Source organism: Hipposideros armiger, unplaced genomic scaffold (genome assembly GCF_001890085.2).
Source record: "Hipposideros armiger isolate ML-2016 unplaced genomic scaffold, ASM189008v1 scaffold_466, whole genome shotgun sequence".
Lineage (NCBI taxonomy): Eukaryota > Metazoa > Chordata > Mammalia > Chiroptera > Hipposideridae > Hipposideros > Hipposideros armiger.
In genome coordinates this window covers 1,045,647-1,070,521 of record NW_017731816.1, presented here as the reverse complement: position 1 = coordinate 1,070,521, position 24,875 = coordinate 1,045,647, and the positions used below count along the sequence as shown (strand labels likewise).

General features: G+C 52.6%; 3 protein-coding genes across 7 annotated transcripts in view; 2 read left to right on the top strand and 1 right to left on the bottom strand.

Moving 5' to 3' along the window:
* Positions 1 to 97: 97 nt before the first annotated feature.
* Positions 98 to 6,862, bottom strand: YIF1B (Yip1 interacting factor homolog B, membrane trafficking protein). 5 transcript variants are annotated; one of them, XM_019666216.1, is made up of 8 exons: positions 6,736 to 6,862; positions 3,512 to 3,750; positions 3,326 to 3,430; positions 3,055 to 3,133; positions 2,859 to 2,916; positions 1,614 to 1,769; positions 1,438 to 1,531; positions 98 to 464 (listed from the first exon to the last, which is right to left on the bottom strand). In XM_019666216.1, the coding sequence occupies exons 1-8, from the start codon at positions 6,785 to 6,787 to the stop codon at positions 309 to 311; spliced, it is 939 nt and encodes a 312-aa protein (XP_019521761.1). In that variant the 5' UTR covers positions 6,788 to 6,862; the 3' UTR covers positions 98 to 308. The 5 variants fall into 5 exon arrangements, with proteins under 5 accessions (XP_019521761.1, XP_019521762.1, XP_019521765.1 ...); XM_019666217.1 differs by having other exon boundaries at positions 6,745 to 6,861; XM_019666220.1 differs by lacking the exon at positions 6,736 to 6,862 and adding an exon at positions 6,623 to 6,715.
* Positions 6,863 to 9,363: 2,501 nt separating this feature from the next.
* Positions 9,364 to 19,558, top strand: KCNK6 (potassium two pore domain channel subfamily K member 6). Its single transcript, XM_019666250.1, has 3 exons — positions 9,364 to 9,777; positions 15,600 to 15,995; positions 16,182 to 19,558. The coding sequence occupies exons 1-3, from the start codon at positions 9,456 to 9,458 to the stop codon at positions 16,403 to 16,405; spliced, it is 942 nt and encodes a 313-aa protein (XP_019521795.1). The 5' UTR covers positions 9,364 to 9,455; the 3' UTR covers positions 16,406 to 19,558.
* Positions 19,559 to 23,456: 3,898 nt separating this feature from the next.
* The window catches only part of CATSPERG (catsper channel auxiliary subunit gamma), a 32,465-nt gene continuing 31,046 nt past the window's right edge, over positions 23,457 to 24,875 (top strand). The window contains exons 1-2 of the mRNA XM_019666328.1: positions 23,457 to 23,655; positions 24,565 to 24,848. Of these exons, the coding sequence (XP_019521873.1) occupies positions 24,594 to 24,848 (255 nt within the window). The 5' untranslated portion in view covers positions 23,457 to 23,655; positions 24,565 to 24,593. The remainder of the gene's footprint in view (positions 23,656 to 24,564; positions 24,849 to 24,875) is intronic.

Sequence of the window (24,875 nt, the reverse complement as noted above, 5' to 3'; positions counted from 1 at the left end):
AGTAGGCGCTGCGAACTGTCCCCAACCTCCCCGCCGCTTCTGGGCCGGGCCTGCCCCCTGCCGGGCAGCCTGGTAGCCACCAAAGAGAGGCCATTCATGCTGAGCCTACCACAGTGGTTTATTATTTCCGGAACAGTGGCCGCCTGCCAGGGGGGCGGCCTGTGCCGCTGGGGATCTCAGCACCTGAGGGGGGAGGAGAGGAGGGTCTCGGGCTGGGGGGCGGGCAGTCCATGGAGATGAGCGGCGGCAGTGGCGGCAGTGGCGGCAGCCAGCAGCAGCAGCAGCAGCTGGAGGCGCGGCCGGCCGCCTCACCGCACTAGGTGGAAGGTGAGCCAGTACATGAGCAGAGGCTGCGCCGCGGCCACGGCCATCGTCAGGTACATGCGCAGCTGGTTCCGAGCCCCGCGCACCGGAACTCCCTCCGCCGCGGCCTCCGCCAGAATCTTCAGCCGCAGCGTCCGGATCTTGGATGAGGAAGGGTTACCCTTGAGCCCTCTCAGCCTGGTAGGGCGCCTGGACCCTTCTACTCCCTGACCCTCTGCAGCCTCTACTTTCTCCCTCCCTTCACTGGGCCAGCTGCATTAAAGTCTCTGCTCCGGGCGCCCCAGATCTAACAGAGGGTGATGCTCCTCCCCCAGGCCTTGTGCGGAAAGCGAGGGTTCAAACCCAGGCCTGTCCCCTAAGTGAGTGTGCTGGGGAACTGCACTGCGATTACCCTGCCTGAAGCGGGTGGCCGGGCTCCGCCCTGGCTGCCGTCACCTGCTTATATTGGCCACATGACAATTTTTTAACACAAGCCAGAATGCTTTTTTTTTTTTTAACTTGAAAATAATGACATCTAAGGCAAAGTTTATCTGAGAGTCAGCTGTGGCCCACCAGCCACCAGTTTGTCCCTCTGCTCCTCACACATGCTCACACTCTGTCCTCCCCGTCCCCTGAGATGCAATGATCACCACCATTTTACAAAAGGGGAAACTGAGGTTGAAAAAGAGGAAGTGATCTGCCCAGCATCCAGCAAAGCTTGGGGTCAAACCCAGGCCTGGTGGACCCCAGTGCTCTTAGCCAGCACCTCCTCGCCAGCTGGAAGGACCCTCAAACAAGTTACTTGAGGTGTTGTGAAACTTTTTTTTATCTTAGCAGAAATTCTGGCAGGATAGCCCACCATGTAAGGAGACTGGGGTGAGGGTGACAGCCCACCCTAGCAGTCTGGCTGGCTCCCCTCTTCCTTCAGACCACAGCTTGGATACCCCCTCTTCCAGGAAGCCCTCCTGACCCCCAGGCTGGGGCAGCCACTCCAGGGCTCCTCAGATCAGCAATGTAGCAATGGTCTAAAGTCCCCATCTGACACCCTCTGCTTGGGTGTCTCCAAGGGGACCCTAAGTATGCCCAGGAGGCCTGTGCCCTCAGCCTCCCCCCCTCCCCCCAGCCCCAGCTCACCATGAACACAAAGATGGATATGCAGCACCAGCCCAGTACCAGGTAGTAGCCAATCTTCCCAAAGAGCAGGCCCATGAGGACCCCGCCAATCATCCTGGGTGGGGGGGAGAGGGGAAGGCTAGTCTGAGGAAGAGGCCCAGGGCTAGGGCTGGTAGGGGGACGATGAGGGTACTCACCCAACATATTTGTAGCCCAAGAAGGCCACCAGGTCGATAGTGGTGAGGTCGGTGTTGACAGTGAGCAGGTAGAGGCTGAGCAGGATGGCCAGCACTTCCAGTGTCAGCCAGGCCAATGCCGAGCTGGCCTGTAACCCCAGGAGGTCTGGGGAGAACCTGCGGGCACCCAAGCTCTGTCACTCCATTGGACGGCTCATACCCTCCCTGAGTATCCATTTGGGGACAACTTGTGTTGGGTGGGGCTGGAGACCCAACAGTGACCAAGATGTGGTTCTGGGTCCTGTCCTCATGGAAGTCTCATTCCAGGAAAGGCAGACCTATCCTCAGTGACAGCCTGGAGGGGTCAGGGTTGGCATGGGGGAAGCTCAGGGCAGGGGAGGTGCCTGATCCAGCTGGGAGGGGTGTCAGATAGGGCTTCCCAGAGGAGGGGACACCTGCACTGAGGCCTAAAGGAGTAAGGAGCTGGTTGAGAAAGAAGGACCTCAGTCTCTGCCACATCCTCAGTGCCTCAACAGTTAATTTATTTGAATGACAATTGATTTTAATACCACAAAGGGAATGACAAGGGCCTATGAGTAAGAGGTGGGGGCTTGACCCCGCCTGAGGGGAGCGGGGGTGGCTGGGAAGGCTTCCCTGAGGACGTGACAGCAGAGTGGAGACATCTTGAATGAGCAGGTGCTCAGCAGGCAATCATGTAGGGGAGGAACCTACTCCTGAGCAAAGGGAACTGTATGTGCAAAGGCCCTGGGATGGCAGCACGAGACTCTCTGGAGGATGGGGGGCGGACCAGAGTAGCATAACAGAGTAAGGGGGGGCAGAAAAAGGCCTCATGGAGGGCAGTGCCAGGATAAGGAGCTGGGGCTTGGTCTGGGGACGGGAGCTATGGACAGCTAAGCAGGCTGTGACATGGCCAGGCCCGCCTCTCAGACAAGATCTTCCTGGCTGCTGCTAGAGTTGGGGTGCAGGAGGGGTGTGGGGATGTGGCAGCGGGGTAAGAGAGGGAGAGGATGAGGCTGGATCTGGTAGTGGGGGCCAAGGGGAAGGACAGATTTAGAAAGTCACCCAGCACAGGGTGTGGTGGGTGGGACAGAGGGAAGAGGCAAGTGTGACCCTAAGTGGGACACCAAGGGCTCTTTCTTGGGCCAACTGGGAGCATGGTGGGGCTGTTCTGAGAGGGGGACCCTCTCCCAACTGCCCCTCGGCTCCCCAAACCCCACACCACTGCCCACCCCAGGCCTCTCTTACCTATCCTGGGTCCCCAGGGCCAGGCCAGCCACCAAGATGTAGGTGATAAAAGCCATAGCTGTGGGAGGCAGACACACAGACACGGGTCAGGGGAAGGACCATCTTGGGGCTCTGGGCACCTAAAACCTCTGCCCAGATGTGCCCACCCAGAGGGAAGAGGATGCGGGGGGGCCCCCAGCAGTGGGTAGGGTGAAACCTGGAATGTAGAGGTCAGGAGCGTTGACATCAAAGCGGGGGGCCACTGGTGTGTCCTGCTGGTACTGTACCTCCCAGTCCTGTGGGGATAGTTGGGGGAGCAGGCAGGACCCCCAGAACTGGGCTCCTCCCACCCTGCTTACAGGCCCTCGTTTGGGGCAAATCAGCCACCCTGTCCCTCAGGCTTGCCCCAGCCTGATTCACCCTCCACCCCGCAGCCCAGAGGCCGTTTCCCTCCTCAGACAACAGCCACCTCAGTGGGCGGAGCTGACCTGGTGCAGGTATGGGAAGAAGAGCAGGCCCAGCTTTTTGCCCACGTACAGGGTGTCCACAGCGAAGTAATACTTGAGCTTGGTGACAGGGATAAAGCGGTCGATCTGGGGAGGCAGAGCTCTACCTGAAGCCCTGGGCCCATGGCCTTGGACTTCCTCCCACGCCCACCAGCCTAGCCCACTCACATTCTTATCCACCAGTTCCTTGCCCTGTGCCGCCAGGCTGCTCCCGTAGGCCATGGCCATGTTGGACACAGGATCAGACAGGAAGGCTTCCTGGGGCGAGGCTGAGGCTGTAGGGTAGCCCAGGCCACTGGGCCCCCGCTGGGCCCCATAGCCCCTGCTCTGGGCTGAACTTGTGTCATCGAAAAGCTGGTGGGGGTCAGCCATGCCTGGCTGGGACGCAGGGATCCTCCGCTTCGAGGCTGCAGGGAGAGAAGGGTGGGAGCCTCATTCATTCTGCAGGCGTGCTCCCTCCCGCCTTGCTGCAGTGGGGCACTGGTTCTGATGTCAGATGGGCCTGCCCGTCAAGTGCCATTCATCCATCCAAATAATGATATGATGATAATATTGATAACTACTATGTATGGGGGCCTGCCGTGCATAGAATCCTGTGCTAAGCCTTTTACAAACCAGGTCTCTGTCCATATCCCTCTTCACGCTCCCCCTCAGTCATTCGGCTCAGCCAATGCTCACTGGAAACACCAGGCATGCTCTCAGCTCAGGGCCGCTGCACTGGCTGCTCCTCTGCCCTAATGCTCTTCTCCCAGCTGTCCTCAGGGCTCCCTGACTGCCTCACCATCCTGTCTACAACTGCACCTCCCTTAGTGGCCCTCTCCACCCCCCCTTCTCTCCTTCAATTATATCCACAGAACTCAGCACTAGCTGAGATACTAGCTGCTTTATTTCTTTTGTTCACTGTCTGTCTGCCCACAAAAAATGTGAGCCCCACCAGGGTAGGGATCTTTGTCTTGTTCATGGCTGAATCGCATACCTAACACTTGATTTAAAAAAACCTGATGAATGAATCAATGACCATACCCATTTTACATATGTGGAAACCAAGGCCCCGACAGGCTAAATGACTTGTGCGAAGGGCCAAATGAAGTGAGCAAAGAGCAGGAGTCCAGACCAAAGTCGCCTGATATGCATAAATATTACAATAATTCAACCATAACTCAGCACTAACCACATACCAGGCCATGTTCTAAACACTACGGGTTAACTCATTTAATCCTCATAACAACCCACCCCTCTATGTTAGACTGCTGCAGGCATGGTAGATACAACAATGATCAAAACCACAAAAACTTCTGTTTTTACGGAGCCCAATGGGTTCCTCTCATTAGGTGACTTATTTCCAGCTCCCTGAAACATGTGACCCAATTTTCTACCCTTGCCCTGTCTTGTTTCTCACCTAGGGCAATCTCACCGATGCCAACAGCTTTCATAGCCACAGTATGTCTTGGGTTCTGTCTCTAGCCACCACTTCTCTCCTGGCTCTAAACCCAGGTTGGTCACTTCCTGGCAATGCCCTCTGGCTGCCCCTGAGCCATTATCTCCGTCTCCAAACCCAATTCCCCTTCTGTGTGGCACCCAACCAACCAATCTCTCGTTCTCACCCACTGTCTCAATGCTCCCTCCCCTCTCAGGACTATCACCTCACACCTGACTTAAATGTCTTCCTCTGGGGTACCCCTGTCCATTCTTAGCTGCACCAACCTTCTCTCCACAGCCAGAGTGGTCTTTTCAAAAGCAAAGAGAACATTTCCCGTCCTCTGCCTAAGATCAGGGCCCACGGTGCAGGGAATAAAATCCAAATGCCTGAGGCCCTGCAGGACCCAGCCCTGCCAACACTCCAGCCACAATGGCCTCCTTTCAGGCCCTGAGCCTGACAAACGTCTACCCCCACTGGCTTTTTTTATTTTATTTTATTTTATTTTATTGGTGAACAGTGTGTTTTTCCAGGACCCATCAGCTCCAAGTCAAGTAGTTGTTTTCAATCTAGTTGTGGAGGGCGCAACTTAGTTGCCCATGTGGGGATCTAACCGGCAACCTTGGTGTTATGAGCGCTGCGCTCTAACCAACTGAGCTATAACCAACTGAGCTAACCGGCCACCCTTCTCCCCGCCCCCCCAATGGCTTTTGAACATCCAGTGCTATCACCTCAGAACACCTTCCCACGATTAACACCTATCACTGTAGCCCTCAGGCCTTAGCTCAAATGTTTCCTTCTCAGAGAGACCTTCTCCACTCATCAATATAGAGCACCAGCCCTACCTTGTTCCTTTTCGTTCTATCTAGTGGTTCTTTTTTCCCTTCTGAGCACTTACCACAATTGCTAGATATATATTCATTTATCTACTTGTTTACTTGACACAGGCCTCCGATGCTTTTCCCTCTCACCACAAATCCTCTTCTCTGAAGCTTCACTAACATCCTGAGGCTGGGGCACGTGCCTAATCTGGGCTACCACACCTTTGTCCTGGCCATAACCACTCTGTGCTTCTCTCATCATAGCTCCATCACTTGAGCCTGTCGCTGCCTTCTGCTCTGTACTGGTAGCTCCGTGAGGACGGGATCCGAGGCTGTCTAGACACCGCGGTATTCCCAGCACTAGCCACCACAGGGCCAGCCAGGCACCTGACTGATGGTTGAAGGGAGGAACAAGGGTATCACACCTTCTCCCTCAACAGAGAGGCCTCCTCAACTCCTAGTCATATCCTGGATTATTCCCTTCACAGCCCTAACTACTCCCAAATTATCTTGCTGACTCGTTGGCTTCCGAGTTTAGTATCTGTTTTTTCCACTAAACTCTGAGCTGTAAATTAACAAGGACCAATGCTGTGCTGGTTACTACCAGGTACCCACACTCCAGTACAGGGCCAGGCACAGGGGAGCTGAGGCAGGATATTGTTGAATGAATAAATGAGATAATGAGATAACGCACTCACGGAGATGAAGAGGAATTTAGCGATACAAATTCACAGAGACAGGAAACGGAGGATAACAGTACAATAAACACAGGTTCACATTTTAAATGCGGGGTAACCACGACCCTCTGCGCTCACGGAGGGCTATGAACGCCGTCCTAAAAAGAGTGGGCGAAAGCCTGAGGCCACGGAAGGGTAGGGGGCAGGCTGACCGCCAACTGCAAATGAATAAAAGTCGCGCTTTTCTGCCCATCATACAATATCCTGCCGAAAGTTGTTTTCTTCCAAAAGAATTTCCTAAAGAAAAAAACAATCAATCCTAAAGCGCCCCTACCCGGACCTGGCATCCCTGCGCGGTGCACACCTCGAAGTTCCAGATCCCTGACTTCGTGACCTCCGACCTGCAGCGACCTCGCTAACCGCCGCGGTGGCCCCACCACGCCCCCGCTCGCCCGCTCTCCACGGCCGGCCACGTACGCCACTTACGCTGCCGGGGTGTCCCCGCCGCCGCCAAGCCTGCTGGGTGCATCCTTGGCCGCCGCCGCCACTGCCGCCACCGCCGCTTCAGCCACGGTTCGAAATGGGCCCGCTCGTTTCCCGTAGCCACGCCCTACTGGCGGCGCCACAACCAATGGACATTACGATTGTGCAGAGGCCTCGCCCTTTCGCGGAGGCCCGGACTTGTTGGCGGTGGTAAGAGGCGGGGACTGGAGTCCCGTGACGTAAAGCGAGAGTCAAGATTGGACAGGCGGGGGGGCGGGGCCGGGAACTGCCCTAGGAGTAGGCGGTGTCATGCATGATGAGCAATGTTGGTGTCGAGCAAAGAGGCCGATGGGAAATGGAGTTCTCTATGGGCCGACGCTCAATTTGTGTCTTTCAGAAAGCACTCGGGAGCCAGGGAAGGGTGTGGAGCAGAGGAGGAAAGGTCCGTTTGTGTTCTCGAGGTGCAAAGTGGAGTGGTGCCGGCTCTGGTGCTTATACAATTTTGGCGGACTTTAGGTATTAAGCATTTAGAGTGAGAAAAGGACGCCCAACAAGTTAAGTAGGAAGAACCAAAGTGTCTTTGAAGATATCTTGAGACATTTTCCCAGAAATTCATAAAAACGCTTTGCATTGCGATCTGGTTTCCCTGGTCCGCCAAAAACACTCTACAACCCCCAACAACTCAGAGCACACACAGGCACACCTGCAGTAGAGGAGTCCTGAGAATTAAGCTTCCTTACTCTCTCCTCTTTGTCCCTCAGTCCTCCCTTTTTGTCCCCCTCAGCCTCTCTTTTTCTGTCCCTCAGTCTCCTCCACTTATCTCATGCAAAGATAATGGTAGAAGTGACTTCTGAGCAGTGATAGCACTCAGGAAGGATGTCGGCAAATGACCCTATCACTGTGGCTTTCCATTTCCTCCTCTGAGACATTGTCTTCTCTGGGAACCTTGAGGACTGTCTGGTCTCTCAGTTATGAGTCCTGGCTCAGTCGTAGGTTTTTTGTTTTTGTGAGTGAGGTGCCCCATTTTTCTTCTGCACCTCTGGTTTAGCATCTGTCCCTTGGGCTCCACCACCATTTCCTCATCCTTAACCTCCCCTCTCTTAAATTCTTCTGTGAATATTTTTTATTAGCAAAGCAAGTATTTGACTTCCTGTTGGTCTCATGTTCGCATCAGTCACGCGTTACCAGTTGTGTGACTACTCGATTTTTTTTTTATTTTTTTTTTTTAGCTGAGCCATTCTGCTACCTGTTGGCAGTTCAGCGGCTGCTCAGCTCGGGCTGGACTCGAACCGCTGTTGCTCAGAGCTCAAACTCTTGAGCGAGCTCTTAACCAACTGAGCCACTCGGCTGGCCCTCGATTTTTAAGCCTAAATTTTCTCATCGGTTTAATGGGAATAATAGAGGAGGGGTTGAGGATTCAATACAAGCCCATGTGTCCACAGGGACTGACATATTGAAGCCTTTGATCGCTGACCGCTACTGTTACTGTTTTGTTATCAGGTGTCTCTTCCTGTGGGTTGTCAGCCCTAAGTTAGGCTCTTCCCCAAGAGCTGGCTTTATAAATAGAACCAGCTGGAGCATGTCTGAGCTGAGCCCCAAGCCCCACTCCTCTGCCAGTCAGATGTGGTCAGGATTCTGGGCTGCCCTCCAGAAGGCAGTCAGGAAGGGTGCTGAGTTCCAGCTGGAGGAGGATATGGAAAAATGTACAGGGGAAACATGGAGGGGAAAATTCCCCCTTCAGTGGAGGTGTGTATCTGTGGTTCTTCCAGGAAACGAGACCATAGTTCACTCCTGTTCACCTTTCATGTTTCATCTCAGATCAGGTATCTCCTACTGGACCCTCTCTTGACCTCCCTAAGCTGTGGCAGTTGCCTCCTCTCTGTCTGCAGTTCTCTAGGCATCCCTCACCCCAGCCCTGGTCACTCTGCCTGCACTTCCCTCATCACAGCCTCTCCCCTCTGGGCTGTCATTCTGCTGAAGTGCCGGGAGACCCTGAGGGCAGGTCCCAGAACTGTCTTGGTCACTGCTGTGTCCCCAGCATCACCCAGTAAAGGGCCGGACACCAAGTGGGTGCTGAGCAAAGATTTGGTGAATAGCTAAGGATCCCTACTCTGTCCGTGGGGGTACAGGGGACATCTGCTCCTGTTGTATCCCTCGTTGTGAATTAGGCCTCCCCTCTGGGTGGACGCAACCCCATTCCAGAGCGCATGACTTGGCGAAAGGAGTGAGGCCTGGATGTCATTTTGTCCCCTTGGCCATTCGTCCTGATGCAGTGCACAATCTTCGCAGCCGTGAGCGATGGCCCGGAGGAGTTGGGGCGCGACTCCTCAGTGTGCGAGCGGGAAAGAGAGTTCGGATTCTCTCTGACCTAGGAAGCCCCGACGCCTGGGAGGCAGAGAGGGGAGGGATGGAAGGAAAAGGAGAATGCCCCCAACTTTTCCATCCCGTTGGTCTCCTGGGTCCGGGAGCGCTGGGCTCCACCCTCTCGGTACTAACACCTGGCGGTAGGGCGTGCCTCAGTTTCCCGGAGGCGGGGCGCTCCTCCACTCTCGCCCCTCCCCTTCTTCCTCTGGTTCCTCTTTGGGGCGCTGGTGGCCTCGCCTCGAGCACTACCGGAACTGAAGCTGGGCGCCGGGCAGTCCGGAGGCGGGGGCCACGTCAGCTGGGCGGCGGGGCTCGCCCGGGAGCCGGCGGGGAGCCGGCAGACCAGCGCCATGCGGCGAGGCGCGCTCTTGGCAGGAGCCCTGGCCGCTTACGCCGCGTACCTGGGGCTGGGTGCATTGCTGGTGGCGCGGCTGGAGCGGCCGCACGAGGCTCGACTCCGCGCGGAGCTGGAGACGCTGCGGGAGCAGCTGCTGCGGCGCAGCCCGTGCGTATCCGCCCCCGCCCTGGATGCTTTCGTGGAGCGGGTGCTGGCGGCCGGCCGGCTGGGGCGCGCCGCGCTAGCCAACGCTTCGTGGCCAGCCAACGCTTCGGACCCCTCCTGGGACTTTGCCTCGGCTCTCTTCTTTGCCAGCACGCTGGTCACCACCGTGGGTACGTACGTGAACTCCTCCCCGACCCTCAAGCCAGCGAGGACCCGGGACACCCAGGAACCCTCATGAGATACCTGTATCTCAGATCACTCCCAGTACGCTCTGTGCCTAGGATCTCCTAAAATCCCTCAGTGAGGACCTGCACCCACACTTGTGGGATCTGCCTCCCTCGGGAAGCCCCCATCCAAGCCTCTCCTCCCAGCAGGAAACCCCCCCCCCCAGGTTCCCTCTGCGAGGAGGGCCACCTTCAGAGTACCTGCCAGAGAGCATCTGGAACCCTATTCCTCTGCCTTAACCCCTTTGGAGACCCGGGTCTGTCCAGTCTCCTCTGGACCTAGGACTACCCTCAGAGACCTCCAGAAAGGACCAGGGACCCTTGGCCTGAAACCCTTACCCTCTCTGGACCCAGACCTCAGCCACCCCTTCTCTCTGGGCTCAAACCGCCATCCCCTCCAACAATGTCTCCTGACTCTCCAGATATGTCCTGGGTCGCCCCTTGGGAAGCCCTACCCCAACCTCCTCCTGACCCTGGTGCCCCAGCGAGGACTCTGAATCTCCAGACCATTCAGGGTGCCATCACTAACGACCTTTCTGCCAGTAGAGATCCTTCAGCCAGGACCTGGGGCCTCTGTCTGAGATGTCCACCCCTCTGGACCTAGACCACACTCCTGCAAGGGCCCCTGCCCGCCTCTAGACAGAGGACCACCCTATCGTCATACTCCCCAGCAGGTAGCCCTGACTCCAGACACAGGACCCCTCTCCACATACTTGACTCCATCTTGACATCTCTGTATTGGGAAGCCCTCAATGAAGGGTTTTCCTCTCAATGGCGACACCCCAGTTCCCTCTGAACCTGGAACCTCCAACTCAGCTGCCCCCAACTGTGGATGTGTGAGAGAGACCCACCATGGAAGGAGGCAGAGCACCCTCCAGGAAGGACTACTGACTTTCCAACCAGAATCCCCCTAGCCAGGACTTTCTCCCCTCCAATCCCAAAACTGGTTCCAGCAAAAACCCTACTGCTTTCCAAACCAGGGACCCCCATGGTGGCTTCTTTGAACCTGAGAATCCCTAGCTGAGGCTCTCACCACTCTGTGGACCCTGACACCCCTCAGCAAGAGCTCCAGAACCACCTGGACCTCCTATCAGGGACCCCTGTGCCGTCACACACACTGTCATTGAGAGGAGAATCCCCCCCCACACACACATGATGCCAGCCCAGGGACTCAGCTCTCTGCACCTGTTACTCCTGCCCCGAGACCCCCTGCCCACCTTAGATTTCCCAAGAAAGGGAATTTCCTGGGTACCTGGAACCCTTCCAATCTCCAGACCCACATCTGGGACTTCCCTGTCTACCCCAATACTGCCCCAGCCTGCTTTGGACCTGAATTGCTCCCCTCCACTAAGGACACTCCAGGCCCTCTCCACCCAGGAACCTTCCCCAGCAGCCACTTTCTACCCTTGACACTCTCAGCCAGGTCCACCCCCTCCCATTATTCCCTTAGCCTTGTCTACCCCCGTCATGTCCCCTCAGGCATCCTTGGGCTCAGAACCCCCCTCCACCTGAGGATTCCCCTCCCAAGCCCACTTGTGATCCGGAAAATGCCCCCACTGGTGCCTGTCCCCTCTTTCCTCTGGTCCCAGGACCCCAGCCCTAAACCAGGATTTGTTTCAAACCAGGACACTATCCTCTGATTTCAGATCACAGTCTCCCAGAGCCCCTTCTCTGAAACCACCCCCTCGGGTGGAACCAACCGCTTCCCCACAGCCCTACCCTGGAAATCCCTTTCCACCTCCACTCCTAGCAGACCTGGGGAATCCCTGTCGGCAGGCCCTGCTGATCTTTCCAGTCCCCTCCCCCAAACTTCCTTTTCCTTTCCTTGCTCAGGAGTTCAACAGGGATGGGGTCTGCTAAGGCAGGCCTAGCCCAGACCCCTAAGCCCCTCTCCCTGCCCATCGCAGCAGGTGGCATTTCCCTTTGCTGCCCCATTGTGTGGACCAGCAAACCAAGGCCACAGGCAGCAGGGCTGGATGCTCCTTAGAGACTGTTCCCGACGCTGGCGGGGCCTGCCTGACCTGCTTCTCTGCTTCACTTGGCCTGCTCCACCGCTTCACTGGGTCACATGAGTGTCTTCTTCATCAGCCGCCTCCCAGATCCTGGCTTCTGAAAAGTTGTCCCAGGCGGGACAGGCGAAGAAGCCAAACTCAGGGCGGGCACAGCCTGGGTTTGGATCCCTGCTCAGCCGCTGCTCAGCTCTAGGCCTCTGTGTCCTCGGTCATCTGTGAAATGGGGATAATAACACTCCCCACTTCACAGTAATAGTCATACCTGGTAGAGGACTTGCCACATATGAGCTTTAACTCAATCAGCACAATAGCCTTGTGAGGCAGGTATCATTAGTGGCCCTATTTTTTTTAGCAATAGAAACTGAGGCCCAGAGAGGTTGGACAACTTGTCCAAGGCCACACAACTAGGAAGGTGTAGAGGGGAGATTTAAACCGAGGCCATCAGGCCTCAAAGTCCCGTGCTTTTAACCAACACACCATACTACTTCTTAGGCCTGCACAAAGAAGGGGGTGATATGTATATATGGTAAAAGAAAAATTATTTGGACACTTGTTAAAAATGGTAAGTTATTGCAATAGGGGCGAGAGACTGAACTCAACTCTGAATATAATAAAGACAGCTGGAGATATACAACTGAGAGCAGAGTGAGGGGGTCAGTGGATGGAAAATTACTAAGAGGAGACAGGTAGGGGGATTCTTGTTTACTGGCTTAATCGGATTCTTGAGAAAGACAGGCCACAGCCTTAGCTCTCAAGGGTGGAGGATGAGGAATTTGATCAGATAACGAGTAGGGTGGGGTGGGATTTTCCCTAAGCTGATTTAGGATTCCTGCTAAAACTAGGCCTAGTCAAGAGGAGGGCTCAGAGGAGCCTGACTAAAGCTTGGTCAGAAGGGAGTCTTTGTCGGTGTGAAGGACTGGTGATAATCACTGAGGTTCACTGAGCCTCGGTTTTCATTGTTATGGGTGGGGAAGCCTGAAGAGCTCGGAATGCATCTGAGAAACGGAACAGCAGACATCTTTTAGAGAGACCTCTCTCACAGCGCCCCTGGTCTTGCCACAAGCTCAAGTCCTCTGAGGAGACCTGGGGCCTGGAGTTGACCCAGGCAGCTTTGCTGTAACCAAAGCCCGGGGTGGAGGAGTCAGCCTATGGGGACGGGGATTCAGGAGACAGGATGCGAGCATGACAGTCATGGTAACGCTTTCTATGCCTTGCTAGATGCTACGCCCTATCCCAGCCTGTTAGGATTATTACTATTGCATTCGAGGAAGGCGTTGTTTATGAGCCCATTTTGCAGGACTCTGAGGAAACTGAGGCTCAGAGAGAAGTCACTTGGCCAAGGTCATACAGGAAACCAATGGCAAGGTACTGATTTGGACTGGGCTCTTTGAGGAAGCAGGCTGAGGCACACAGCCCCCATTCTAGTCTAACACTATGATTTTTCTGTTTATAAGGATTTCGTGTCATTTGCAAACCTGTCGTTCCAGCCAGGCTGCTGGGGTTTCTCCATCAAAAAACCTTGTTTTAATGAAGGTTGGAACCATAAATAATAAACCTCAAATAACAGTTGCTTAAATAAGTTGGAAGTTTATTTCCTGCTCACATTCAAGACAGCCAGTCCAAGGCCAGAATGATGCTGCATGGTCAGAGCACCTTATATTCCTCCATTACTCCTCTATGCAGGGTTTTCATTCCCAAGGTCATGGTGCAAGGTGGCTTCTCAACCCCAGCCTTCATGTCTGTGTCCCGCCAGCAGGAGGAAGGAAAGAAGGGAGATAGGCATCTCCCTCTCTTTAAGTGTCTTTTAGGATACTTCATGGAAGTTGCTTGCTTCTTTCATGTATACCTCAATGGCCAGAAATTATTTCAGAGTCATACCTTGCTGTAAAGGAGGAGGAAATGTCTTTATTCCAGGTGACCAGGTGTCCAACAAAAAAACAGGGTGATTTATTTTCCCCCAGTTTTTTTTACTGTGGTAAAATACACATAAAATTTACCATTTAGCCATTTTTAAGTGTAAACTTAAGTGGTATTAGGTACATTCACATTGTTGTGCAACCATCACCGCCATCCATCTCCAAAACAATTTTCATCTTGCAAAACTGAAACTAGTAAACACTAACTCCTCATTCACCCCTCTCCCCAGCCCCTGGCAGGCTGGGCCTGGCATTCTACTTTGTGTCTCTATGATTTTGACTACTCTAAGTATCTCATATAAATGGAATCATATAGAATCATATAGTATTTATCTTTTTGTGGCTGGCTTTTTCCATTTAGCATAATATCCTCAAGGTTCATCCATGTTTAGCATGTGTCAGACAGAATTTCTTTCCTTCATAAGGATGAATAATATTCCATTGTATATGTTTACATTTTGTTTATCTATTCATCCATCGATGGACACTTGGGTTGTTTCCACCTTTTGGCTGTTGTAAACATGGGTGTACAGGTGTCTCTTCAAGCCCCTGCTTTCAGCTCTTTTGAGGACATAAAAACCAGGTGATCCTTTTGTATGGAAGATGGACGCAGGTGAATGCCTCCTCGTTTCCATGCTTTTCATCACAGGACTGGATCTGTAGTCTTTCGAAGTAAGACATTTTACTGTCAACATAAACCAGGCCCCTTGCCACCCTAGTCATATCTCTGACCTTTTGGTTTGGGGAAATAGAAAAAGATTTTAAATTACACATTGCTAAAGTAAGCCAGTCTCACCAACACCTGAATTCCCCTTTATCATGTTTCTGTTTGCAGAACTCACACTCACACTGATCTTCCTGGGCTCCCACGGCCCTCCAGGAACCTAGTGGGGCTTGTCATACCCATTTTAGAGTAAAGGAAACTAAGGCTCCAAGCCAGGCAAGAGCCTACACCCTTCATTTATTATTTCAACTATTGATTGAGTGCCCACTCTGTGCCAGATACCAGGGCTACCACAGTGAACAAAGCAGACAGAAGCTCCTGCCCTCCTGGAGCTGGCCCCCTAGTAGGGGAGACAGATAGTAACAAATAAATAAACCATACAATATGCTAAAAGATGTTAAGTGCTATGTAAGGGACCTCCTGCCCTCCCCAAAAGGAGTTGAGTAAGAGGGTGTAACAATTTAAAATAAGGTGGTTAAGGAAGGCCTCACTGAGAAGGTGTCATTTGAGCAAAGACTGAAGGAGGGGAGGAAGGGAGCCCTGTGGATACACCTGAGGGAAGTGTTCCATGGGGAAAGAACAGTCAGTGCAAAGGTCCTGGGGTGAGAGTGTGCTTTCCCTGCTGGATCATGTGGGGCCTTGTGGGTCATGATGAGGATTTTGTGCTTTCACTTGAATGAGATGGAGCCACAGGAGGGCTCTAAACAGAGAAGGAACATGACTTAACACAAGTGTTCATAGCATCCCTCTGGCTGCATGGGGGAACAGACTGGCGGCGAGGGTCAGGGGAGAAGGGAGGCCAGGGAGGAGACTGCTGGGGTAGATAGGACCAGGGTGGGGGGTAGGGGGGGTGAAGTGGGTGGGTTTGGGATCTATTTGAAATTGGAGACAACAAGATTCACTGACAGATGTAAAGTGGGTGTGAGTGATAAGGGAGTCAAGGATGAGACCAAAGCTTCTAGCCTGAGCAACCAGAAGAATGGAGGTGCCATCACCGGAGACGAGAATGGGAGGAGGGCAGGTTCAAGAGTAAAATTAGGTCTTGGTTTAGGGTGGCCATAGACCCCCAAGTGTGGGTGCCGAGTGGCCAGAAGGATTTCCTCGTCACTTCCGCAGGCTACGGCTACACGACACCGCTGACTGACGCAGGCAAGGCCTTTTCCATCGCCTTTGCCCTCCTGGGTGTGCCGGCCACCATGCTGCTGCTGACCGCCTCGGCCCAACGCCTGTCGCTGCTGTTGACCCATGCACCCCTGTCCTGGCTGAGCACGCGTTGGGGCTGGGACTCCCGGCGGGCAGCCCGCTGTCACCTGGTGGTCCTGCTGGGGTTCGTGGTGACCATCTGCTTCTTGGTGCCCGCTGCAGTCTTTGCCCACCTTGAGGAGGCCTGGAGCTTCCTGGATGCCTTCTACTTCTGCTTCATCTCTCTGTCCACCATCGGCCTGGGTGACTATGTGCCTGGGGAGGCTCCTGGCCAGCCCTACCGGGCACTCTACAAGGTGCTGGTCACAGGTGAGTGGGGTGGCTGGCTGGGGACTGAGGGCAGGACACAGTTTTGCCCTGGAGGGTTTGAGGGACACCTGGTCCTGTCTGAGGGGGAGTTGAGGGTCATGGCCTCACCCTGGGGTGGGGGTCCTGTAGCCCCTTGGCCCTGCCCAGGGTAAGAATCCAGCCATCGCTCCTCTGCCATCTCTGCAGCCTACCTCTTCCTGGGGCTGGTCGCCATGGTTCTGGTGCTGCAGACTTTCCGCCACGTGTCCGACCTTCATGGCCTCACAGAGCTCATCCTGCTGCCCAGACCGTGCCCTGCCAGCTTCAATGAGGATGAGGACGATCGGGTGGATATTCTGGGCTCCCAGCCAGACCTACACCAGCAACTCAATGCTGGCTCCCATGCCAACTATGCCTCCATACCCAGGTAGCTGGGGCAGGCACCCTGACGCTGGATGGACTTGGCCTTTGGCTGAGGGGCCAGATGACTGGAGCTGATGTATTAGAACATCATGGGCACATGCTGGTGTCATAAGGCACTGCCACCAACTGTCTGTCCTTTGTTGTACCTCTCCTGGGCTCCCCCAGCACCAGCATCACCTTGTTCTCCCAGCCCTTTCTCTTACCTCCACCATATTCTGTGCCTCTCTGGCTTTCTCACTGTCTATGTCTTTCCCTCTTACCATCTCTTTGTTTCTTATCCTTTTACTTACTACATCTGCCTCTCTCACTCAGCCATGCCAGTTCTATCAGCCTCTGGGCTCAGACCTCATTTTGGGCACTAGATCGGTCACTACACCTTGGGCAAGTGACTGCCCTCCCTGAACCTTGATTTCCTTGTCTGTCAGGTGGGAAGAATATACTCACTCATCCAAAACTCCCTCCTCTGTGCCAGCCCACATTGGGCAGTACTAGGGACACAGTAGTGGTCGAGGTAGCTGGGCCCCCCTCTCATAGGGCTCACAGTCCAGTGAGGTAGACAGACCTGTCCACATACAGTGAGCCCAGACTGGCAGGACTTCAGTGGGGGAGGGAGAGTGGTCAGTGGTGTGATGGACAAATAGGGAATGTACCCAATCCAACTTTGAAGGTCAGGGAGGGCTTCCTGGAGGAAGGGACAACTGAACTCAGTCCTGAAATATGAAGAGTAGTCAAGGAAAGAAGGTGTACCTGATTTTCCTCAGGTGTCACCAGGAAACAAGACCCAAGCAGAGAGCCCTGGGGTAGGCCTAGGTGCTAGAATCTTCCTGAGTAGCCTGTCACGCAGGAAACAGGATCCCAGTCTGGATCCAAATGACATGGAAGGTACTGCTCTTATTTGTGACACCATTGTAAAAGCCACCCCCGTTTACTGAGCACTAATTGCGTATTGCGCACTGAGCTCAGGAGCCAGCCTGCTAGGGCTCAGTTCCCAACTCAGCTGTGTCCTTCCCATGTTCTCAGACAATCACTTCCCATCTGTGATTCTCAGGTCCCTCGTCTGTAAAATGGCAATAATAATAGTACCCATTTCATTTCACAAGATGACTTCACAGCGCCTGCCATGTTTTTCTGTGATGCTTTCTTTGGCCAGGCCCTGTTTTGTGTACTTTACATATGAGGAAGATAATATTATCATCCCCTTTCCACACATGAGAGACTGAGGCACAGGGAGGGGAGGTCCCTTGTCTTAGACACAGAGCTAGGAGGTAATTTGTTATTCCCCCCAGATTTTCCCCCTCCCGAGATGGTACCTCAGTAATAGCATTTACTGCCAAAGGCCCATCAACTGAACTGTTACCTCTACCAAGCCCTTTGGAGGTGACAGAAAGAACGGGACATCTGAGCTGGGCCTTGACAGTAGACAAGTGGAGAATGCATGGGGAGGGCATTCCTGGCAGGTGGAACCAAGTGTGCAAAGGCCTGGAGGTAGGAAAGCATGTTGGACGTCAGCTTCTGTGACAAGTGTGGAGTGAACGGGAGAAGGAGGGTGGAGTGGTTGACATGGGCACATCTTAAGTGTCTTTAAATGCCCAGCTTGGGCACTTAGCTTCTTTCTTGAGGGCACTAGAGAGTTGTGGAAGGGTTTTGAGCAAGAGAAGGTCATGATTAGATTTGTGCCATAGGAAGATTCCCCGTAGCTTCTCTGTGGACGTAGATCAGAGTGGGCAACCAAGGCCAGGTGCCCAGGGGAGGCCGGGACAGGAACAAAGCAGGAGGTGATGGGGCTGGGTAGGGCCAAGGGGAGGAGGTGCAGGTGGAGGGATACAGGAGGCCAAGTGGACAGGCTATAGGCCTTATGGACTTGGGAAGGATAAGGCCAGAGGAAGGCCCAATGGATGGTCAGCTGCCCTTGTGATGGGAATCTGGGACAAAGAACAGGGTTGAGGGGAGATCCTCAGGCTGGCTTGGAACATGGTGGTTGTGAGGGGCTAAAGATACACAGGGAAAGATATCAGGAGGTCACAGGACCCTCGGAGCTGGGACTGAGGGGGTAGTGGAGGCCGGAGACAGATTTGAGAACCAAGTCCATGAGGGTGGGTGTGGCAGCCCTGGGTGGGGTGAAGAGAAGACCAGCCTCGAGAAATCAGCCTTAGGGTACTTATATATTTATATCAGGAAGCAAGGATTTGGGCAGCAAGTAATAAAATCTTGATTGGCACTAGGTAAAACAATGACATAATTGTATATTGCACAACACCAAAGTTGGGGAGGGCTCTGGGCATGATACAACCCACAGCTCCAGGAGGACCTTATGGCCCCAGATTTCCTCTCTGCCACCCTCAGCTGAAGACTTGGCTTCCACATGGGCTCCCCTCATGGCCCCAAAGTGGCTGCTGCCGGTCCAGGCATCACAACCAGACATGGTAATTTTTAGTACAAGAAAGAGGGGGCAGGCATCATTTCCCATGTTATCTCTTTGGAAGCAAGGAAACCAAAGCCTCCCAGCAGGCTTCCTTTTCCATCTCATTGGCCAAAGTTGGCTCACATGTCCATCCTAAAACAATCATTGGCCAGAGTGATAGAGCCACTATAATTAGCTTGGATTCCTCAGGATTTCCCCTAAGGGGGGGAAACTGAGGCTGGGGATAAGGTATCAGTTTAGATGCTGGTGAATACTTGAAAGAAACTGGGCTTCTATTAGAAAGGCAGAAGACTGGGAGGATGGGTAGAGATTGATTAATCAGCCAGGTCCATCATGTACAATTATGCAGATTGGGACCTACATAAGAGATGCCTGGCTGGCAGGGTGGAAACAAAGAGGGGCTGAAGTTCAAAGCCAAATATGTCCAAAGGGGGCTTCTTTTCCTAAGTAACATAAAGGCAAGCAGTGACCCTTCAACCAATGTCTTCATACCAGAGAGAAGAGCTTACAAAGGAGACAGAAAAGGAGTTCCAGAGAGGAGTAGGAAAGCCAGAAGGGTGAGGAGTATTGGTAAGAGATGAGAGAATTTCAAGGCAGGAGAAGTCAACATTGTCAAATCATGCTAAAAAGGCACATGAGATTGTTTTAATAACAGTAATAGAAAACACTTACTGTATTTTGCCATGTGTAATGTGCAATTTTTTTGCCCAAATTTGTGAGGGAAAAATAAGGATGTGCAATATACATGGGTAGTACTAATTCCGTATCTATATAAATGTTTTTAATTCTTTTATTTATGCTTATGAGTTAAAAGTACAATATAAATAAGTAAATAAATAAATGCTAAAATTTCTTTATAATACAAAAAAACATGTACCTAAATATAAGCAAATAAATATTTGAATTAAAAAATTAAAATGAAAGATTTTTTCCCCTGAAAGTTTGGGCCAAAAACGTGGGTGCACATTATACATGGGAGCACATTATACACGGCAAAATATGGTATGTAGGATTTACTAGGAGCCAGGTACTGCTCCAAGCCTTTGATATATAATAATTTATTTAACCCTCTCCGCAACTCTGTTAGGTACATTCTCTCCACATTTTACTGTTGAAGAAAGAAGGCCCAGAGAAGTTAAATAATTTGGCCAAGGTCACACAGGAAGTGCAAAACTGAGAGTTGAGGAAGGTTTGGTTGGTCACCTTGTCCCACCAAACATCTGCTGTCTAGCTCTCTCTCAGCCTCCCAGTTTTCCGGGTCCTCACCGTGGTCATTGTTGACCTTGCTGCCAAAGTCAGCAGCTAGCTGGGGAAGCAGTTGTTTCTCACCTTCTTGAGGGAGGTAGGTGACTGTGTGATCTGGCTTCTGCTCCTCATCACTTCTCCTTCCAAATTCCCCTAGAAAAAGAAACCAGGCCCTGTTCAGTTCAAGACCAAAAAAAAAAAAAAAAGTGCCTGCTAAAAATTCAGAAGGTACTAAAGAGTGTACAATGGAAGGTCAGTCTTTCTCCTACACTCAGGCTGTGCTGACTGATTTCTCAGGTCTCCTTTCAGGCAAGTACCAGGAATATACATGTGTGTAACATATGTGTGTCATTTTTTATTTCCCTCTACACAAGTGATACCTAGTATGGTGAGGTGGTTAACATTGCACTCTGGAGGCAGAGTCCCTGAGTATAAGTCTGAATTCTGTCACTCCCAAGACCTGTGGCTTTGGGCAAGTGATTTTACCTCCCTGTGCCTGAGTTTGCCAATCTGTGAAATGGGACAGTAACAGCACCTACCTCATAGACTTGTCAGAGAATTAAGCCACTTAATATCTGTAAAGCTCTTAGAACAGTGTCTGGTACTTAATAAAATGTTGGCTAATGATTAGTATAATTTCTGCACCTTGCTTTTTTATATTATATATAAATACATAATTTTTATATACTTTTTAAAAATATTATTCTTATTGCTGCACCTTGGTTTTTTTACCAACCCAGTGTAATTTGGAGACTGTTCCAGGGACATACAGTCCTTTTTTATGTCTGCAGTGCCTCCTCTAGGACACATATCCCAAAAGTTATTTCAGTGTCTCCTTAATGGACATGTGGGTGTTGGCCACCTCTGGCATCAAGGGTGCATCAGGATCTAACAGAGGCACCCCCACCCCAGAGGGGCTGTGTTCCCGAGTGGGGGTGCCGTGAGAAGATCCCAGTCTCTGACTCTGTTCTGGAATCTAGAAGGGCTCAGGTACACAGCAGCTGAGTTTCTTCCCTCGGATGAAGTCATTCCTTCCTGGCCTGTGGGGGTGGGGAGTGTAGACGTCCATCAACTGTTCATTTACATAAAACCTATTTTGTGTTGGACAGAGTCAGGAATAACAGTGACAGAGAAAGCCCTAGGCTGTGTTGTCAGGGAACCTGTGATTCAGTGAGAAACAAAGACCCATTCCCAGTCATGGCTTAGTGTGGTCAGGGGAGGGATGGGGCTGCTGGTCATGTATCACAAAGAACTGAGGGAAGGAAAGTGGTCAGCTGCTGATGAAGTAGGGAATAATATTCCAGAAGGTGCTACAGTGTGCGCAGTCTGGAGGAGAGAAAGCACTCCCTATCCAGGAATTCCAGTTGCTCCGTGTGACTAGGCAGTGGGCTACACAGGTCTATTGGGAGAAAAGAGATGAGCTGGATAGGAAAGCCAACAGACGTGAGATTATACATGGCTCTTGAAATCAATTTTGGAGGTTTCCCTGAGGTCCTGGGGAGTCATAGAATGTTTTGGAGTACTGGTTCCCAAGATGTGGTCCCCAGACCATCAGTATCAGCATCACCTGTGAGGGGGACCAAACTTTACCACCCCAAAATAAGCCTTTTGAGATATTATTTTAAGGTGGTTATTTTTAAGAAACAAAAGACTCAGGAAAAACCTTTGACCTTCCCTCTAACTGCCTGAAGGAATTTAGATAGAGGACAGGCTCCAGGAAGGGAACTATCATCACAGATGACTATAGTTTAATATGAACTTATTTATGCCAGGGCCGGCTGAGTGGCTAGTTGGTTAAGAGTTTGCTTGGGAGTCAGCTCTGAGCACAGGGCTGCGATTCAGATCCCACATGAGGGGCCAGTGACACTGCCCTCTACAGCTAAGATGGTGAACAACAGCTCAACCTGGAGCTGGGCTGCTGTGAGTCTCCGGCCACAGCATAGGCTGCGGTGGGGTTGCAATAGGGCTGTAGTAAGCTACTGTAAGTGGCCAGCAGCCAGCGAGAGCCGCCAGCAGCTGGCGTGAGCTGCTGGGAGTGGCCGTCCAATGGCCTGCGACTGATCTGCCTCACCCGGGAAGAGCGCAATGATAATACCAACATGAGCCAGTGAAGCCAGGTCCTCCACAACTAGACGGAAGAGCAAAAGGATAGCAACTTGTCTGTTCCCCTTCCCCAATTCCCCAACGCTGTTCCCTCCCCCAATTCCCCAATAAAAAAATTTAAATATATATATATATATATATATATATATATATAAACTAGGTGTGATAAGGAACCTAGAAAGACATTTTTTGATCAAAGTCCTCTGTGTTCCATTGTTAAACATGACTCACCAAATGTTTATTTACCAAACATTTGCTTCTCCATCTCCATGTGAATTATCTTCTTGCCCTTTGAAGTCCAAAACAACCCCACCTCTCTCCTTAACTCCAGAATGGCATATAATCTCAACTGCCCAATGCTTCTTAGGGTCTTCTATCTTATGACAGCCCCACATGTACATCCGTAATTATAATAACTTGTGACATTTTCTCCTGTTAATCTGTCTCATATTAATTTGATCATTTGTCCAGCCAGAAGAACTTAGAAAGGTGGCAGGAAAATTTTGTTTTTTGTCCCCACACCTGGAAACTTGCTAGAAATAGACATTTTCCAGCCCCATCTTAGACCTATGAATAAAAAACTCTGGGGATGGAGCCCAACAATCTGTTTTAACACACTCTTCTAGTGAATCTAATGCACTCTAAAGTTTGAGAAACACGAGTTTAGAGAAAATTCAGCTTTGTAGTTCATTAAAAAGTTACAAATGAAAATTGTTAACTTATTGAATATTTACTTGTGCCAGACATTCTTCACATGTTATCTTATTGACTTCCCACAACTCTACGCGATGGCTGCATTTGTCTCTGTTTTGTAGAACAGGTGTTAAGCCGCAGTCAAATTAATACCCAGGAAGAGACCAAACTTTATTTTTAGGTGTAGAATTTTTAGATTGGGTAGAAAGACGCGTAGGTTCACAAACTTTGTTCCCAGCACCCTCTGCCGGCCAGGCCCCGCTCGCCTGGGTGTTTAGCATCGCCTTTCCTTTACCCCCAAGCCCTAAGAGCGTTAAGACTGGCGTGTGAGGCAGGTGTTCCTCGGAAACGGCGAAGTAGGTTGCCGAAGTGCGGGCGGCCATTTTGAGACCGGGCAAGAGGGCCGGGACTGGAGCGGCCAAGTGACAGTTGACCGGTTTGACCTAAGTGACTGGTACCGCGGGGTGGGGAGAAGAGGGAGGTGCCTGGTACTTTCACAGGGGGGGAGGGGGGAGGCGAGGATGGGAGAGGCAGGGGAAAGGTAGAGTCGAAGGACCGGGCAGAGGAGGGGATGGGAGGAGAAAGGGCGGGCAAGAAGCAGGGAAAGGCTAAGAGACGATGCGAAGAGTAGGGGCGGGGCTCGAAGACGCGTGGTGTAGAGCCTGTTGCTGTCCAGGACACCGAAAGGGGTGGTGAGGAGAGGGGTGGGACGAAAAGGTGTCGCGGTTTGGCGGGAAGGTGAAGATCGAGGAGGTGCTGACCTACAAGGTAGCGCCGGCGTGGAACGATGAGAAGGTGCGGAGCAAGGAGAGGGCGTGGGGCGAGGAGAGATCGAAAGGCAAAGAATGTGTCTCTACGAAGGACCGGGGCTGTATGAGGGAGCGGGGCGAGCAGCAGGCCGAGGAAGAACAGCTTGTCAAGGACGAGGGGAAAGGGAGGGTCGATAAGGGGTGGGTCGAGGAACAGCGGCGGGACAAGGAGAAGAAGCAGAGCCAGGAGCAAGTTCTAAGCAAGAAACGGGCGGGGCATGGAAAAGGTCCAGGATCAGGACCGGAAGAGAGGCGGGGCTTGGTACAGGACCCGGTACCAGAGCAGGACCCGGTACCAGAGCAGGGCCCGAGAGAGGAGAAAGGGGCGGTGAGAAGAAAGGAGGGCGGGTGGAGCAAGACGTGGGGGCGGGGCCAGAGGCAGGTGCAGGTGTAAGTGCGAGATCAGGGGGAATAGCAGAACTGAGGAAAATAGGTGGGATGCAGCCAAAGCGAAAAACAGAAACCGAGACCGGGTGAAGAGTAGGGGAGGGATGCAGAGCAGGCACAGAGCAAAGAACAGGGGCAAGATTAAGGGGCGAGATGAGAAGACGGAGCGAAACCAGGAGCAGGGGCGTGGCCAGGAGCAAGAGTAGGGGCAGGACCTGGAGTAATAGCCGAGGTGGGATACGGAAAAGGAGCAGATTCAGGGCCTAGGGCATGAGCGAGGTCTGGTGCAGAGCGGGAAACGGGAGAAAAAGCAGGAGCGGAGCCAGGTACAAGAGTAGGGGCGGGGCCAAGGTCAAGAGCAGGGGTGGGGCCAGAAGTACGTGCAGAAGCGAGTCCAGGTGCAGGAGCGGGGCCAAGCGCAGGAGCCAGGCGGGATCTCCAAAGGCGACATCTCAGAAGGCGGCCCACCTCAGTCTTGCCAGCGGGTGATGACGCCAACATTCTCTAGGTTCCAGCCAGGCTGCACGCTGCCCTGCGATGACCCCTGCTGGTTTTGCGTGGCCAAGACTCCGAGTCCTGTGGGTGCTGTGGGCACTGCTGGCGGTGCTGTTGTCACCGTGGAGGCTGTGGGCTATCGAGGATAACCAGGAGTGCACCTGGCAGGTTGTCCTGAACCGGTTCGAGACGATAGGTAAGAACGACGGAAGCGACCGCTTCTTTAATCAAGAGCCCCTGGACACAGTGGACGTTTTGTTCAGCCTTCTGGTGGACGCGCCCATCGACCCGAACGAGGTGAGGGGCCTGGGGTCAGGCGAACGG

What these genes read in the sequence shown, in the direction of transcription:
- YIF1B (XM_019666216.1), bottom strand. Translation starts at nt 6,787, where the DNA reads ATGCACCCAGCAGGCTTGGCGGCGGCGGGGACACCCCGGCAGCGTAAG. An exon ending in TCCTGACCTCTACATTCCAG is followed by an intron (nt 2,917 to 3,054) that starts GTTTCACCCTAC and finishes TGCCTCCCACAG; the next exon opens with CTATGGCTTTTATCACCTAC. An exon ending in TTGGGCTACAAATATGTTGG is followed by an intron (nt 1,532 to 1,613) that starts GTGAGTACCCTC and finishes CCCCCCACCCAG; the next exon opens with GATGATTGGCGGGGTCCTCA.
- KCNK6 (XM_019666250.1), top strand. Translation starts at nt 9,456, where the DNA reads ATGCGGCGAGGCGCGCTCTTGGCAGGAGCCCTGGCCGCTTACGCCGCG. An exon ending in CACGCTGGTCACCACCGTGG is followed by an intron (nt 9,778 to 15,599) that starts GTACGTACGTGA and finishes TCACTTCCGCAG; the next exon opens with GCTACGGCTACACGACACCG. An exon ending in CTACAAGGTGCTGGTCACAG is followed by an intron (nt 15,996 to 16,181) that starts GTGAGTGGGGTG and finishes CCATCTCTGCAG; the next exon opens with CCTACCTCTTCCTGGGGCTG.